The sequence below is a fragment of the Natrix helvetica genome (assembly GCF_964273705.1).
Source record: "Natrix helvetica genome assembly, chromosome: 7".
NCBI lineage: Eukaryota > Metazoa > Chordata > Lepidosauria > Squamata > Natricidae > Natrix > Natrix helvetica.
Window position 1 is genome coordinate 49654836 of NC_138558.1, and position 15546 is coordinate 49670381.

The 15546-nt window shown below is 36.7% G+C and overlaps 1 protein-coding gene across 1 annotated transcript in view; it reads left to right on the plus strand.

Annotated features, from left to right (window-relative positions):
• Window positions 1–1119: 1119 nt before the first annotated feature.
• The window catches only part of GLRA3 (glycine receptor alpha 3), a gene marked incomplete at its 5' end in the record, with an annotated part of 48898 nt that continues 34471 nt past the window's right edge, over window positions 1120–15546 (plus strand). Inside the window, one exon of the mRNA XM_081958881.1 lies at window positions 1120–1190. Within this exon, the coding sequence (XP_081815007.1) occupies window positions 1120–1190 (71 nt within the window). The remainder of the gene's footprint in view (window positions 1191–15546) is intronic.

The window sequence follows — 15546 nt, forward strand, 5'->3', positions numbered from 1 at the left end:
AAATAGAACATGCATCCTCAGAGAAGGCCATTTATGTTGCTTTGTTAGTAGAGCATTTATACTGATAATTTATGAGTGAAAGTTTTACAATCTCCAGTGCATTCATAGAGAAACAGAAAGGGAGATAGAAAAAGACAAAAATGGATATTCAATCCACCCCTTCTCCACAAGTCTTCCAAATGCACAAAAGACTGGTAATAATTCTCCTTTTCTGGAACTCTAAGATCACAGATCCCTTAGCTCAAGATAAAGTTGCCGCAACACAGGTTTTCTCCAGGCTTCCATAGCTAAACCTTTGATATAAACTTCAAGACAAATGATTCCCAGAGTGACCCATTTTTACATTAAGCATAGTAGGCATGCATATCAGTCCACGAAAACTGTAAAAAAAAAAAGCTATCTCTTTGGGAGGAGTTTTTGAGCCTTTCAGTAGTTCTGTCCTGTAGTTCTGTAGTTCTTTCCTCTCTTTTCTTTGCTAAAAGATATGCCTTTGAGGGGATCACAGTACCAATTTTGTCCCTGCCCCACCTCATTTTTGCATCCCGTTCTTTCCTGCTCTTTAGTAAAGCAACTCTTGCAAAGCCTCTGTCAGTCTGGGAGCTTCCTGGCTTTGGGATGGGTGGGGGGGAGTCCACTGCTTTGAATCTGTCTCCGCCTCCTTTCCTTTCTAGCCTTACTACTGCCAGTGTTCAGGAATGTGGCGAATTGGCTTCTGGATAGAGAAGGAAAGAAGGGACAGAGGAAAACCTCCAAGTAGGTGTACTTTGCTGCTGCTTGCCTTTTCCCGATGCTCTTCATTGGCTGCCTGGTCTTGCCCCCTGGGATTACCCTCTCTCTTTAGATGCACAATACAAACCTCGGCGAGCTGGTTGCCAACAACAACCCCAAAATGCACGACATCCCAAGCGCCGGCGAATAGATCACCCTGGGAAAAGACGTCCTCGGTTCGAACAGCTTCTGTCGATTGTCAGGGAGCTCTCCAGGGTCCTGAAAACTCGGCAGCTTTTCCTGCTCCGTAGCGATCTCATTCCGAACTCTCTGATCCCTCAGGAGCTTCCCCCTCCCCTTATGACTTGGACACGTTCTTTTGGGAGGAGGTTGTAAATACCTCGCCATACCATGGCCCACATTAAATACCTGCGTGCTGCTGTCTCAGGATTCTATCTGTGGGCAGCTGCGGTGCTGCTCAGGTAAGTCTTGGTAAATATCAGTAGATATGTTTTGGCTGATGTAAATGGATAAGAAAAAAAGTGCGATGACAGAGCTGTAAAAAGGATTCTGTAATCTAATATTCTATAGACATTGTTTAGGATGTACATTCTGGACAATATTACTTTCTCTTAATCTCTTGTCCTAATATTTAATTCTGTTTTATAAATACTTTTTTTAATCTCAATTTATTATTTTTGTAACTAATTCAAAGCAGCAAACATACCCAATACTCCTTCCTCTTCCTATTTTTCCCACAACAACAGCTCTGGGGGATGAATTGGACTGAGAGAGAGTGACCCCAAAATCACCCAGCTGGCTTTCATACCTCAGGCAGGACTAGAACTCAGAGTTTCTTGGTTTCTAGCCTGGTACCTTAACCATTAGACCAAACTGTTGGCAGTTCAAATGCTTCTTGCCTCCCTTTGCCCATGGTTCAGATACACTTCTGTTTCCTGCTTTAAACTCTGTCCATCATCTTAAGCATCATTGCTTCATAGTGTGAGTGGGGGGGAGGGAAGGGTGTTTCTCAATCAGCATTTAAAGTCTGCTTTTCAGCATCCATGTCTCAATATTATATATCTTTTAGTTTAAGATTACATGATATATTGTTTTCATAAATATATGAGCATTCTGGTGTCTCTTAATCTGCCTTCATAGAACAAATAAATAAAACATTATATGTTACCTAGGACAATAATAACAAAATGCAGTTTAAGTTTCTTCATAAATATTTCCCCTAAATATCTTCCCCACACTGAGACATGATGAAATAGAATACAAAAGCTTTCTTTTTCTATTTGACTATATTATTAATACTATCAGATATATTTATATTTCTTGTAACTGACATCACAAATACTTCCAAACTAAGGTGTTTGGATTGAAGACGGTGTAATTTTATTCAAATGAAATGGGAAGACAAAACTGGATTTTTAAAAAAGGTTGCATTAAATTATTTACAGAGGTATTACTGACTAGTAAAGCTCAAACATTACATTGTAAATATTCAGTGATATATAAGGTATACAAATCATATAGTATAAGAAATCTTTCCCCCCCAAAAATCATATGCCATGCTAAATTCTAAATATTATTAATAATTTTACCAAAATGCACATGAATTACAAGTCTGTTCTGATGTTTTGTTTTCAAGAATTGAATACATCTTGCATAACATATATGCCTAAGTTACTGAAAGGACATATCAACCCTCTACAGTAAATAGTCTCAAAAAATATGAATACCAATGGCAAGCCCTTTAAATGTCACTCTTAACATTGAAAATTATTAGATTTCATTTTTGAGAGAAAAGCTAACACAAACAATGTAAATTATATAAATAAATTCTCTCTAAAAACAGTATTGAGAAGTGTTTATTTAAATACTTTCAGTCAAGAAGTTAAAATATAATGATATCAAAAAAATGTTTCTGACAGCAAAAAATAAATAAATCTATGGTTGGGTAGATGATTCTATCCTTGAGTTATACAAAAAAATAAAAGTATATCCTAATGAGCAAGAGTCCTTCTATAGACTATGGAATTATTTTTAATTTTACACATCTGTTGTTATCAAAACACTTTTACAACCAATTATCTTGTGTTTTATGTAAAAAAGAGAACGAAAGAATATATTATAGTCTTGCTTATATAGTTTGTTAGCAAGATAAAATCATCTTGTGGATTCTTACCAAACATTACTAAATGTTACTGAAGCCTTTATATCCAGAAGTGATCATTCTATAAATTCCTGTATATAAGCAACAATTATGTAGAACAAGTAAAACAAAACATAGAGAGTGGAAAGGAGGAAAAACGGTTCTAAAAAAGAATTAGGCCTTAGGGATGGAACTGCTCCCTTCCTCTAATATTTTGGGAAGATAATTGAAATAAAGGTAGTTTTTAATGTCTTGCATAAATTGCATGGTATTATTTTTATTTTAGATATTACATATTTTTAATCTTATTTATCCAAATAGAATATGTAATGTGTTCAGAGTAAGTTTCATTTGGAGTTGCCTACAGCCCTGTAAGTAAACAAATATAGTAAAACAAATATTTTTCATAGAAACCTCAATTCATACTAACAATAAAAACAGTAGTAAGTGGTAATACGCACAATAAAAGATAAAGTATTTGACAAACCATATTAACATCATCAAACTATGCAGAAGTGAATATCATTGTACTGTGTTACAATGTTTTTGTAAGATCACTATAGTGAAAAATCATTAAGACACATAAGAAATTCCAATAAGATGCATGCATGTTGCTTCTTTCTCAGAAAATGCTATGGGGAAGGCATGAAAAGGTGTGCATGTAACTATATTTTAGTGCACTCAGAGTTTCTAAAGAAATTCAGCCAATCTGATAGAACATTACTCCACAGTGATCCACAGTGATCCACAGTGATCCATGGGATTTGATAGAACACTCCTCCAGTGATCAGATTCAGCCAATCCCATAGAACATTCCTCCACTGTGAGCTACAGTGATCCATGTTTGGAGTTTTCTGAATTTTCTGATTCTGATAACTCCTCCATATGTTGTTGAATTGTACTTATACAATTCCTCATCACTAGTCATGCTGGTTGAAATTGTTGTAGTTTGAGTTGTACTTCCACAATTTCTGTAGGGTCACAGGTTCCCTATCTCTATTTTATGAAAGAGAGCTTTCTTATATTTATACCTACAATCCTAGTCCCTCTCCCCATGATGTATAGGCTGTTTTGGACTTCAGGAATTCAGATTTTTCCTGTATAGCTGCCTTTAATATTTGAATAGCAAACAATTATGCATAAATGCCTGGTTTTCTTTACCTGGTCTGTTTTACTACTGGGATAAAATAGACAATGTATCAAACTAATTCATTGGATGAGATCCTAAAGTATGTTAGTCACACATTAGTCATCTTTAACTTGATTTCATTAGAATCAAAGGGTGAGTAACATTGTTTAAATACAATCTGTACTATGTATCTTAATAAGTTTTAATTAGTGATTTTTAGAATGAACAGGTTGGTACATCACAGTAAAAATGCTGGTATTGCCAATATTATTCATATAAATATAGTGTCCCTAATTTTTCCTGCAATATTTGTATGACTATTATAGAATACAATAATGTTGTCACGTAACATGCAATGCTACTTTTTTGTCATGATTTGACAATGCCTTTCCTGTGTTTTGCAGTAAATGATCATCATTTATTCTTTGCTTAAAACTGTCAGGCTAAAGCATTTTTTTTTAAACCCAGAAGCAAGGGTCAAGAATAATTTACAAAAGTTCTTTATTCATTTTATGTTGATATCTTTTTGATATTTAGATTGCACTCTTTTCTCTGATGGGTGGCATCCTTAAAATTATAGGTGATAGTATATCTTGTTCCCTGATAGAATGGGGCTGGTCTGCATTCAATCCATACAGAAATGCTAAGACCTTGTTCAGACAGAGAAACCTTTACATTTATCTTTATACATTAGAGAAGACTTACAGTATTCATGTTCATAGAGAGAACTGGCTGAGTTAAACTTTCATGTCAAACATTTGATGTTTTCATTTTCTATGCCACCCTAAGAGTCTTATGCCATTAATAGTCATATAGTGCTTGTTCATTTGGAGTGTGCACAAAACCTTTCTTTCTATATGATTACTTGTATGGATAAATGGATCTTTTAAAAATTGACGTGCCTGTATTGCATAGATTATAGGCTGATTTTGGCCCGTTATTATACATCCTGACTGATACACCTATATAGGAATTGGCAGAGCTACATTACAAATGTGGAAAGCATGTCATAGCATGCTTTCTCAAACTATATCAACTGGGGTGCATGGCCTATTATTATTTCTTTAATGCATGTTCTGGGTTTTTATATTCCTTTATTTTTTCTTTTAGTTTGTATTACATTTTATCTATATAGTTGTAATATTCAATGATTATTTAGAAAGAAAGTGAACCATTGTTTTATTAAATCCTAAGGAGAGCCTAGAGGTATTGAAAGATAATAACAGAAGATGATGACATTTTGCTTTTTGGCGTGCTATCTTTCGTCTAGGTACATTGGTACTCAGATATAATATTGATTGTATGTTGTTGAGAGCCACTCGGAGTTGCTTAAGATGGGGAGGGGGGAGCCATAGAAATCTTTTAAATAAATAATATTGCTACTCCTTTTCCAGCAGATCAAGATGAAGCCTTTTGCCTCTGTCTGTCCCATTTAGCAAGGGAAACTAAATCCAAAATATTTTTTTCAGAGAAAACCTTTGTTACAATTTCTTTCTCCCAGCATCCTTGATTTTTTTCCCCCCCTGTGGGTCATTTTTGAATCACAAAGAAAATGAATGTCCTCTAGATCAATATTGGCAGCTTTAAAATGTATCAATTTTATTTTACTTCGTATATTCATTTATGTACTGTGCATCTCACTAACTAAAGCAACTTTGGACCTGCTGGCTGGGGAATTCTGGAAGTTAAGTAGTTTACACATCTTAAAATTGCCATGTTTGAGAAATACCGTTCTAGATAATAAATGCACCTTTAAAATATATTAATTGAGAGAGAAAAAGAATAATGATTTGAAAGGGATGCCTCCCCCTCCCTCCCCCATCTCTTTCTTTTTACATGTATACATTTTATACTTAAAGAATCTAGCTTGTTTAACTATTAGAGAGGGCAGCCACATTTTTATAGATAAAAAAGTTATTTTCTGCCAATAATCAACATTATTACTGAAATTAAGAATCTGTATAAAATGAAGAACATGGTCTTCCATAATATACTATAGTTGTGCATGTTTGTAATTATAGTCAATATATGTAAATAGCCTTTTTGGAAGTCTCTTAGGTTCCTTGAATAACCCTGTTCAAAATTTTCAGGGATATAAAACTTGTTTGATGCAATTTGTTTTCCACTTTCTATGTTTTTTCATTAGCTTGTGGGAGAGACTCAGGATAGCAGTCAGTGGGAAGCTCCAGTGAACATGGGAAAGCTTACCGACTTTGATGTACATTATGTTCCAAGCATCCGTCCCAAAGCCCCAAAATTTGGCATTAAATAATGATACTGTTAATGAGAATAGATGTTTCTTACTAATCGGGTATTAAGATTTGTAGACAGCCCTTTTTTATGCCCTGCCATTATTTGACCTACATTAATAGCCTACCTGAGAAAAATGATATTTTTTAGAGTAGATTTATCCTTTGGAACTCTTTCTGCCTAGGGACCCATCTAAGCTCCTTAATCTTGATCTTTGTTCATAGGCAAAAAAAAAATTGCATCATTTCATTTCATTTCACCATTCATTTCATCTAGCAAACCTCCCACTTGGTCTTGTATTAGATATGAGAAATGACCAATACAGGCAGCATGAAACACAATTTCCAGATTTAAAATATACACATACAATTTGTCTTTACTGATAATAGCTTTAGATTAAACTTTTCTAATGAAAAATAAGCGACATATTTCATAATAAACGATAGTGAGTCCCATTAAGTTATTTCTAGAAAACAAATTAAAATTGGCTTTCTATTTATACTTCAGACCCCATGCTGTGTTAAGCTCATTTTCTCACTGCCAGCACACATAACATGCCAATCAAATTGAAGTGAACAACAAATAGAAGGAAATCATATTGACGTTACTAACATTATTCTATACAAACTCTTAAATGCAAGCTAATCCAAAATCCAAAAAATTAGAGGCGGAGAACTCCCAGCTTCTCCTGTTACTAGAATTTTGGATGTTACTTATCCTTAATCACACACCCCCCACCCACACACACACACACAAATGAAGGAATGCATTTAAGCACACATATCACTACAGCACTTGTGCTTTCATAAAAACACATATAACTGTGACACAGTGGTTAGAATGCAGTACTGCAGGCTACTTCTGTTGACTGCTAGCTGTCAGCAATTTGGTAGTTTGAGTCTCACTGTTTCAAGGTTGATTCAGCCTTCCTTCCATCCTTCTGAGGACAGTAAAATGAGGACAGATTGTTGTGGACCATATGCTGACTCTATAAACCACTTAGAGAGGGCTGTAAAGTGCTATGAAGTGGTACGTAAGTCTAAGTGCTAGTGCTAGTGGTATAACACTGACAGTGACATAATCATGTAGAAGGTTGTATCTGCCCACCTTACAATACAGGCATTTATAGCAGTCAAGCATGTCATTAATATAATCAAATCTATATTGTGATGTCATAATGCAAGCTCTTTATGTCCTAGTCTGGGTACAACATGTTGATGTCTTATTGTTTGCCTCCCTCCCCATTAATGTTCATTCTTAAGTCAGCAGAAAAGTTTGATGATATAAATCACCCTTTCTCCAGAGTCAAGCTTTACTGTAACAGCAATGGAGCCAAGAAGTTATACTGTCCTTACTGTTGTCCTTACTATTTTTAATGTAACTTCTGGTTGTGCAGTGATCGGTGGATTCTATGGCATCATTTCTCCTACAACCCAGCATCACCTATCAGCAGGATCAAACATCCATTGCTCTCCAGAATTTGTAATGGAATGGGGCTGGAAGGATTCTGAACATTATGCGGGATGGGTTTGCCACATAATTATTAGTAATTTGAGATAAAAAATATATATTACTATATCTATCCTACAACCAAGTAACAAAGTCTTTCTTGGACTCCTTAGTTTTAAGGGCATTTAACTTTGAGGTTAAACAAACAAATTTATGGTAAGCTACTCAGGAAATCACAGAACAATTTGCACGGAGTTTCCTATCTCAAACTGTTGGAAAAATGGCTTGAAAAACCATGGTACTCTTAGATTGTTTCCCTGCACTATAGAGAAATGTCTGTATTCAATATTTTTTTAAAAAGTAGCATAATTTTTTAATTGTTTTGTTATTGATTATGAAAATAATTCCAAAATTTAGGTACATAAAGACAAAAACAAGGAAACCAAATAAAAAGAATAGTAGCAGCACCAAAAGCATGCAAAAGATGCTTTACTTTAAACTGAAAAAATGTTCCTGGATAAACAAAAATTATTTGATGGTGCTGGATGAATCTGTTATATTCAGTGTTACCATAATTGAGCACATTGCTTCATAACAAATTCTTTCCAGATATGCTCCCATCATGATAGGCATTCAAGTAAATCTTGATGGGGAACCACCCATCTTATCCTACTTATTATTATTAAAATAGAGGGGGAAAATTTAGTCTTTTACACTTCACTATTTGTGTTAAGTTCAAATCAATTCCATTTCATCATGCTTTGGGGGAGTTTTTCAAGCAGTTTATTATCCCAAATCTCTAGATTTCCTTTAAAAATAACTGATATACTTGATCCTTAATACTGTACTTTGAAGCTATTACATCTGTCCTAGGTAAAAGTAAAGGTTTCTCTGTCCAGTCATGTCCAACTCTACGGGGCAGTGCTCATCTCCGTTTCTTAGCCAGTCATTGTTGTCCGAACAGGCTTCTGTGGTCAGGTGGCCAGCATGACTATATGCCAAGGTACACAGAGTGCTGTTACCCTATCACTGAAATTGTACCTATTTATTCTCATTTGCCTACTTTCAAACTGCTAGGGGGACAGGAGGTAGGGCAAGGATGGAAGCTCATCCTGTCATGAGGTGCTTGGGTCTTGAACCCAGGCTGACAAGCTCAGCGTCTTTAGCCACTGAGATATCGCACCCCCATATTTGTCTTGGCTTGTGTTAATAATAAAGTCTATAATACGTGGATTCATTTATTTAGAAATGTTCTTATATTACTATGGCTTCTACAGGCAGTCCTCAAATTACAACAGTTCATTTAGTTACCGATCAAAGTTACAACATCACTGAAAAAAGTGATGTATTACTGTTTTTCACACTTACAATCATTACAGTATCCCCATGGTCATGTGATCAAAATTCAGGTGCTTGGCAATTGACTCATTTTTATGATGGTTGCAGTGTTCCTGGGTCACGTGATCCCCTTTTGAAACCTGACAAGCAAAGTCAACGGGGAATCCATAATCATTTAACAACTTTTAATTACTAATGTAACAAGTGCAGTGATTCACTTAGAACTGCGGCAAGAAAGGTCATAAAATGGGGCCAAATTCTTGTTAGCAACAGAAATTTTAAGTTGTAAGTCGAAGAGTACCTGCATATCACTGATCCTGTATTGGTATTATTTCCAGTAAAAATAACATTGTATAATGACAAAGTGCTTATAAGGACACATATCCATCCTAAAAATGGATATTTATCTTAAGCTTATAAAAAATAATAAAGCTTTCTTGCTATGCCTGACTGTATGTAGCTTTATTCATGTATGTAAAAGTATTGGTAGTCTGCTTCCTCCTGGATAAGGCTTTGAAACAGTTTTTTTTTTTACATAAAACAATTACATTCTCTATATAAATCCTGTATACTGCACATTGCTTATTCTAATTGCTCTTGGCCATTACAAAGTAATATATTGCTGGATTTACAGGCCTTTGCTTTGATTCAACAGGCTTCATTTTAAAGCTACCAGCTCTTGGCTGCAAAACTCTAGATAGTCATTAACTCTCAGTTTTAAAAACTCTAGAGAATCATTAACTCAGTTTTAAAAAAAGCCATAGAAAACAGAAGTCTGGAGTTTTGTAGTACAGATTTGAAGGTACATTTTTATTACATTTTTAAATCACACTAAAGATCCAAGGTAGTAGCAGAATTGTATTAAATTTGATATTTAGTTTTTATTAGCTGTTCGTGCTTTAATGAAGAATATTTAACTTTGTTGGAAGGACTAATTAAGCACAAATTGTTCCAAGGTATTTAGGGAATATGAATCTAACATATACTTTAATAATGGGAAAAAATAAGAAAATATGCATAGCAATGTCACAATCCATGGCCATTTGTATTTGCATTCCATTGTTTCATGCACATACCTAAATCATATGTTTGTATCATGTCACATTTTCAAACATTTATTATTGTCCATGTCCTTGGATGCCTATTATGTATAATGAACAACTGGTTGAACCAGAATTAAATATGGTTACTTTTGTTACAGTGCTTCCTAGATGTTTTCTTCTGAATGGAGTTTGGTTTATTTGATTTTCTTTCATTGGACTTAGGGACTTTTTTGTTGAATCCCATATGTTTATTTGCTTTGTGTTCTAACTTTGCTAAATATCTTTAAATATTTCAATAAAGCTAATAAAACTTGGCAGCCTTTCGTATTCTCACTTAAGCACAAATATATTAAGTAAAGTGTTTTCTTCCTTGTTCTCATGATATTATCTTCTATGAACTGGCACAGTGGCTAAAATGCAATATTTCAGGCAAAACTCTGACCGCAGCCCGGAGTTTGATCCTGACAGGGGTCAAGATTAATTCAGCTTTCTATCCTTCCGAGAACAGTAAAATGAGCATCTGGATTATTGGGCACAATAAGCAAATAATGCTTCTACATCATAACTGCCCAGAGAGTGCTGTAAAGTGTTATGGGATGGCATATAAGCCTAAATGCTATTGCTATTATTTCATCTCCACTCATAAGTGAGGGAACACCTACCACTCAGATAAATAATGGTATGGGCAAAATCGTGCTGTCTCTGGAATTGTTTTACAGGATCTTCTCCTTTGGAGAGTGGGAAATAATCATTTCTTCCAGATCACTATGCCAATTCCAGGATCATATCAACCTGAATATCAACTGACTAGCAGTAACAATAAGAAACCTTCACAATAGAACTCTCCCTTTGTATGTCAAATGTTGTTTGCAGTGCTTCTGGAGACAGATTTGTCCTCTGGGATAGCACAAAACCTTTTCTAAAGAGTCTAACTATTTCAATAAATAGGAAACGATATTGCTTGATCTAAAAAGGGAACCAATGTATTAACTGCTTTGCTTAAGAACTTGCAAAATGAATAAAGACATCCAAGAAATTAAAAATACCAAAAATAAGCAAATCATGAAAAAGACAGAGGGACATGAAATAAGATTGTTAATCTACAATCAGACTTTAAGAAGATATATATCTTCTTTATTGATTATTACAAGATTTCAAAATAACAGGATAACAGAGTATGGAAGGGACTTCAAAGTCTTCTAGTCACACTTAGTTTAGAAGAACACCTGACGGCCATGACCAGGGGGGCCTTTTACCAGGTTCACCTGGTACGTCAGTTGCGCCCCTTCCTGGATTGGAATGCTCTGTGCACAGTCACTCATGCCCTCGTCCTTTCTCGCCTGGACTACTGCTATGCTCTCTACATGGGGCTGCCCTTGAAAAGCACCGGAGGCTTCAGCTGGTCCAGAATGCAGCCGCGCGGGTTGTCGTGGTGGTACCTAGGTACTCCCATGTTACACCCCTTTTAGGCGGCCTGCACTGGTTGCCGGTTGTTTTCCGGGTGCGATTCAAGGTATTAATTATGACCTTTAAAGCACTCCATGGCTTAAGCCCAGAGTACCTGCGAGACCACCTACTGCCACCAGTAGCCTCCCACCGTCCAGTACGATCCCACAGAGTTGGCCTCTTCAGGGTGCCGTCGGTCTGGCAGTGTCGGCTGGTGACCACCAGGGGGAGAGCCTTCTCTGTGGGAGCACCTTCCCTCTGGAATGAGCTGCCCCCGGAGCTTCACATAATCCCCGACCTCCGGTCCTTCTGACGCACCCTAAAAAGTTGGCTTTTCCAGCAAGCCGGCCTGGCCTGTTAATTTTAATTTTAACTTATTTTAAATGTATTGTTTTTTTAAAATTCGGTTTGGTTTTTTTGGATATGGATTTAATCTTTTTTAACTTTTGGGATGTGTGTTTTTTAATGTTGTACGCCGCCCTGAGTCCTTTTGGAGAAGGGCGGCATATAAATCCAAATAAACCAAACCAAACCAAACCAAACCAAACACTTCCTGTTCAGGCAGGAAACCTTCTACCATTTCAGACAAAATGGTTATCCAACATCTTCTTAAAAACTTCCAGTGTTGGAGCATTCACAACTTCTGGAGGCAAGTTGTTCCACTGATTAATTGTTCTGTCAGGAAATGTCTCCTTAGTGCTAGGTTGCTTCTCTCCTTGATTAGTTTCCATCCATGGCTTCTTGTCCTGTGCTCAGGTGCTTCAGAGAATAGATTGACCCCCCTCTTCTTTGTGGCAACCCCCTGAGATATTGGAACATTGCTATCATGTCACCCTGAGTCCTTATTTTCACTAAACTAGATATATTCAGTTCCTGTAACCATTCTTCATATGTTTTAGCCTCCAGTACCCTAATCATCCTTGTTACTCTTCTTTGTACTCTTTCTAGAGTCACAACATCTTTTTTACATCGTGGCAATCAAAACTGGATGCAATATTCCAAATGTGGCTTTACCAAAGCATTATAAAGTGTTATTAACGTTTCGCATGATCTTGATTCTATCCCTCTGTTAATGCAGTCTTGAACTGTATTTACATTTTTGGCAGCTGCAGCACACTGCTGGCTCATATTTAAATGGACTCCAAGGTCCCTCTCACAGTTACTGCTATTGAGCAAGGTACCACATATACTGTACCAATACATTTTGCTTTTTCTTGTAGAACCTTACTTTTTCACCATTGAATTACATTTTGTTAGTGCCCAATGTTCAAGTTTGTCAAGATCCTTCTGTATCTTAAGCCTATCTCGTGGAATGTTGGCTATTCCTGCTAGCTTGGTGTCATATGAAAATTTGATGAGTTCCCCATCTATCCCCTTGTCCAAATCATTGATGAAGATGGTGAAGAGTATTGAGCCTAAAACAGAATCTTGGGAGACCTCACTGCATACTTCCTTGTAGATGCAGTTCTATTGAGGACTACACATTGAGTACGCTTGGTCATCCAGTTACAAATCCATCTGGTGATGAAGCTGTCTAATCCATATTTTTCTATCTTATGAAGTAGTAGGTTGTGGTATATTTTATCAGATGGCTTTACTGCATAGATTTCTGTTTGGATCATAGCAAAATGTGGAATTTATAACAATCATGGTCATGCCAGAACTTTTTTTAAAAAAAAACTCTTACAATGAAGCTAAGTGAACTTGAATTTGGAAAAACAGTGATTCAAAATAGAGAAGAAAGTGAACCAGGGATGTGCGGTCAGGGGAGGCAGGGGAGGCAGAGCCTCACTTCTCATCATGAAATAATAATATATAATAATAATATCCACGAGGGAGTTTCATATATATAAGAGGAAGAGGAGGGAGGAGGAGGAGCGGGGCGGTGCCAGCTGGGCAACCGGCAGAGGCAGGAGGGTTCTCGGAAGCGCCAATAACCTTCCTGCCTCCGCTGTACTTTGCGTGCTCCTCGCGACTGTAATTGACGTCCAGAAGTGGCAGGGGCTTGATGACGTCACCGCAGCTGCCATGCGCGGACGGATGGAGGTAGCCAGAGTGGCGCGAAGCAGTCCAGCGGACGAGCGACCAAGAATCAGGTTGCCTGATCCTCCATCGCTCGCTCGCTTGCTCTTTCGTCCGCCCGGACCCCTCGGCGCCACTCTGGTTACCTCCATCCGGCCGCGGCCAGCAGCAACATCGGCGACGTCATCAAAACGAAGTGGCTTGGAGGCGAAGTGCTTTTCAGTGCTTTTCTGTACGTCTGGCGTTTAGGTAGATAGCCGGATGTCCTAAACGCCAGACGCATAGAAAAGCACTGAAAAGCAGCTGCTGTTGGGGATCGCGGAGCGCGAGCTCTCACAGGGAGGGACTCCTCCTGGTGCCATCCACTAAGCAATGCCAACGGGCGGCGCCGAGGAGTAGAGCCTTCTCTGTGATGGGCCCAACCCTCTGGAATGACCTCCCCCCCGATATCAGAACCACCACCGACTTCCGCTCCTTCCGACAAAAACTGAAGACTCACCTGTTCCATTTAGCCAGCTTAGTCTTATCTTACCTCCTGGCAGATATTTTTAATTTGGGTATTTTTAGGGGTTATTTTTTAACATTGTTTTAATTGCTTTACTTTAGGTACAGTTTTTACAGCCTCCTCTTTTAAGTATTTAGTATTTAACTATGTTTGTATTTCTTTCCATGTATTTATGTGTTTTAAACTGACTGTACACCGCCCCGAGTCCCTTTTGGGAGAGGGGGCGGTATAAAAGTTTGAAATAAAGTAAAGTAAAGTAAAGAGCTGGTGGAGCGCGCTCAGGAAGGCAGGGAATGGGATCACGTGTGCTGGAGACTGAGGCAGCCTCAGCCTCCAGCACATGTGGTCCCATTCCCCGCCTTCCTGATGACGTCACCAGCCTCACCAGCCATAAACCTCACCGCACGTCACTGAAGTGAACTATATTGTATCTTGTCTCCATATGCTAAATTAGTTTTTTTTATAATTAACAAGTAGAAATGTGCTTATGTAATGTGATTAGAAGGTAGACAAGAAGTTTGAGGGAGGTTTGAGGAAGGTACATGAAGAGAAAAACAATAGAAAGGATCAAGTCTTCTGTGCACATTCAGCAAAAATGGTGGATACTGAGGATTCCAAAATCCTTTGTCAGAGGCATAGATATTGATAGTTTTTGTGATGCATATTACTGATAGTTTTTTGTCTGGTATTTTTAAAATAATATATCATAATACTTTCCCTTTTGACTTTCTTACATGGGTACTGCAAAATGAACAAGATAAGGCTATTAGATGTGAGCTGTTAAAAAAACCCCATTATATAGTAGCTAAAATGATAACTTTCCTGTTAAGGTTAAAAGTATATAGTGGTTAATTACAAAATGTTATCTGTAACCTTTTCTAGTTCTCAGCAGCTTTATGTAAGATACAAAGTATTACATAATCAATTTTATAAAATATTGTCTTCCCTCACCAGAAGATTCATCCTTGGTACATTCATCTTTCAATGAAGATTAACAGGATATTTTAAACAATGCTAGTATTAGTTATTAATAGGTAATATTTCTACTATTTACAGCAGTTTATTTTTTTTAAAAAAATAGTCATAGTTATTAGCCCATGGTTATCCATTTTACTGGATCCTAAAACTGTATTCCTAGACTTAAAGAAAACCTTTTATTATATATTATATTTATTTGCTCAATATAATTATATACTGCTTTGTTTGTATAGATTCTAATTGATGTACAATTAATTAATCCATATAAAATTAATCAAATAATAATTAAGAACAAGAAACACATGCCTTATAGTTAACAGAAAAATCATCATTTCTCATGTTAAAAACTGAGATTAAACTATTGATTTTTATAATAGCTCCCAACTTTTAAAAGTAATTTTACTCTTGATTGTACTTCCATTTTATTGTATTAAGAAATATTTATGTTTTATGGTTTCATAAAACCATATTAGCTGCCCAGAGTTGTCTTGAATCGAGATGGGCAGTAAATACATTT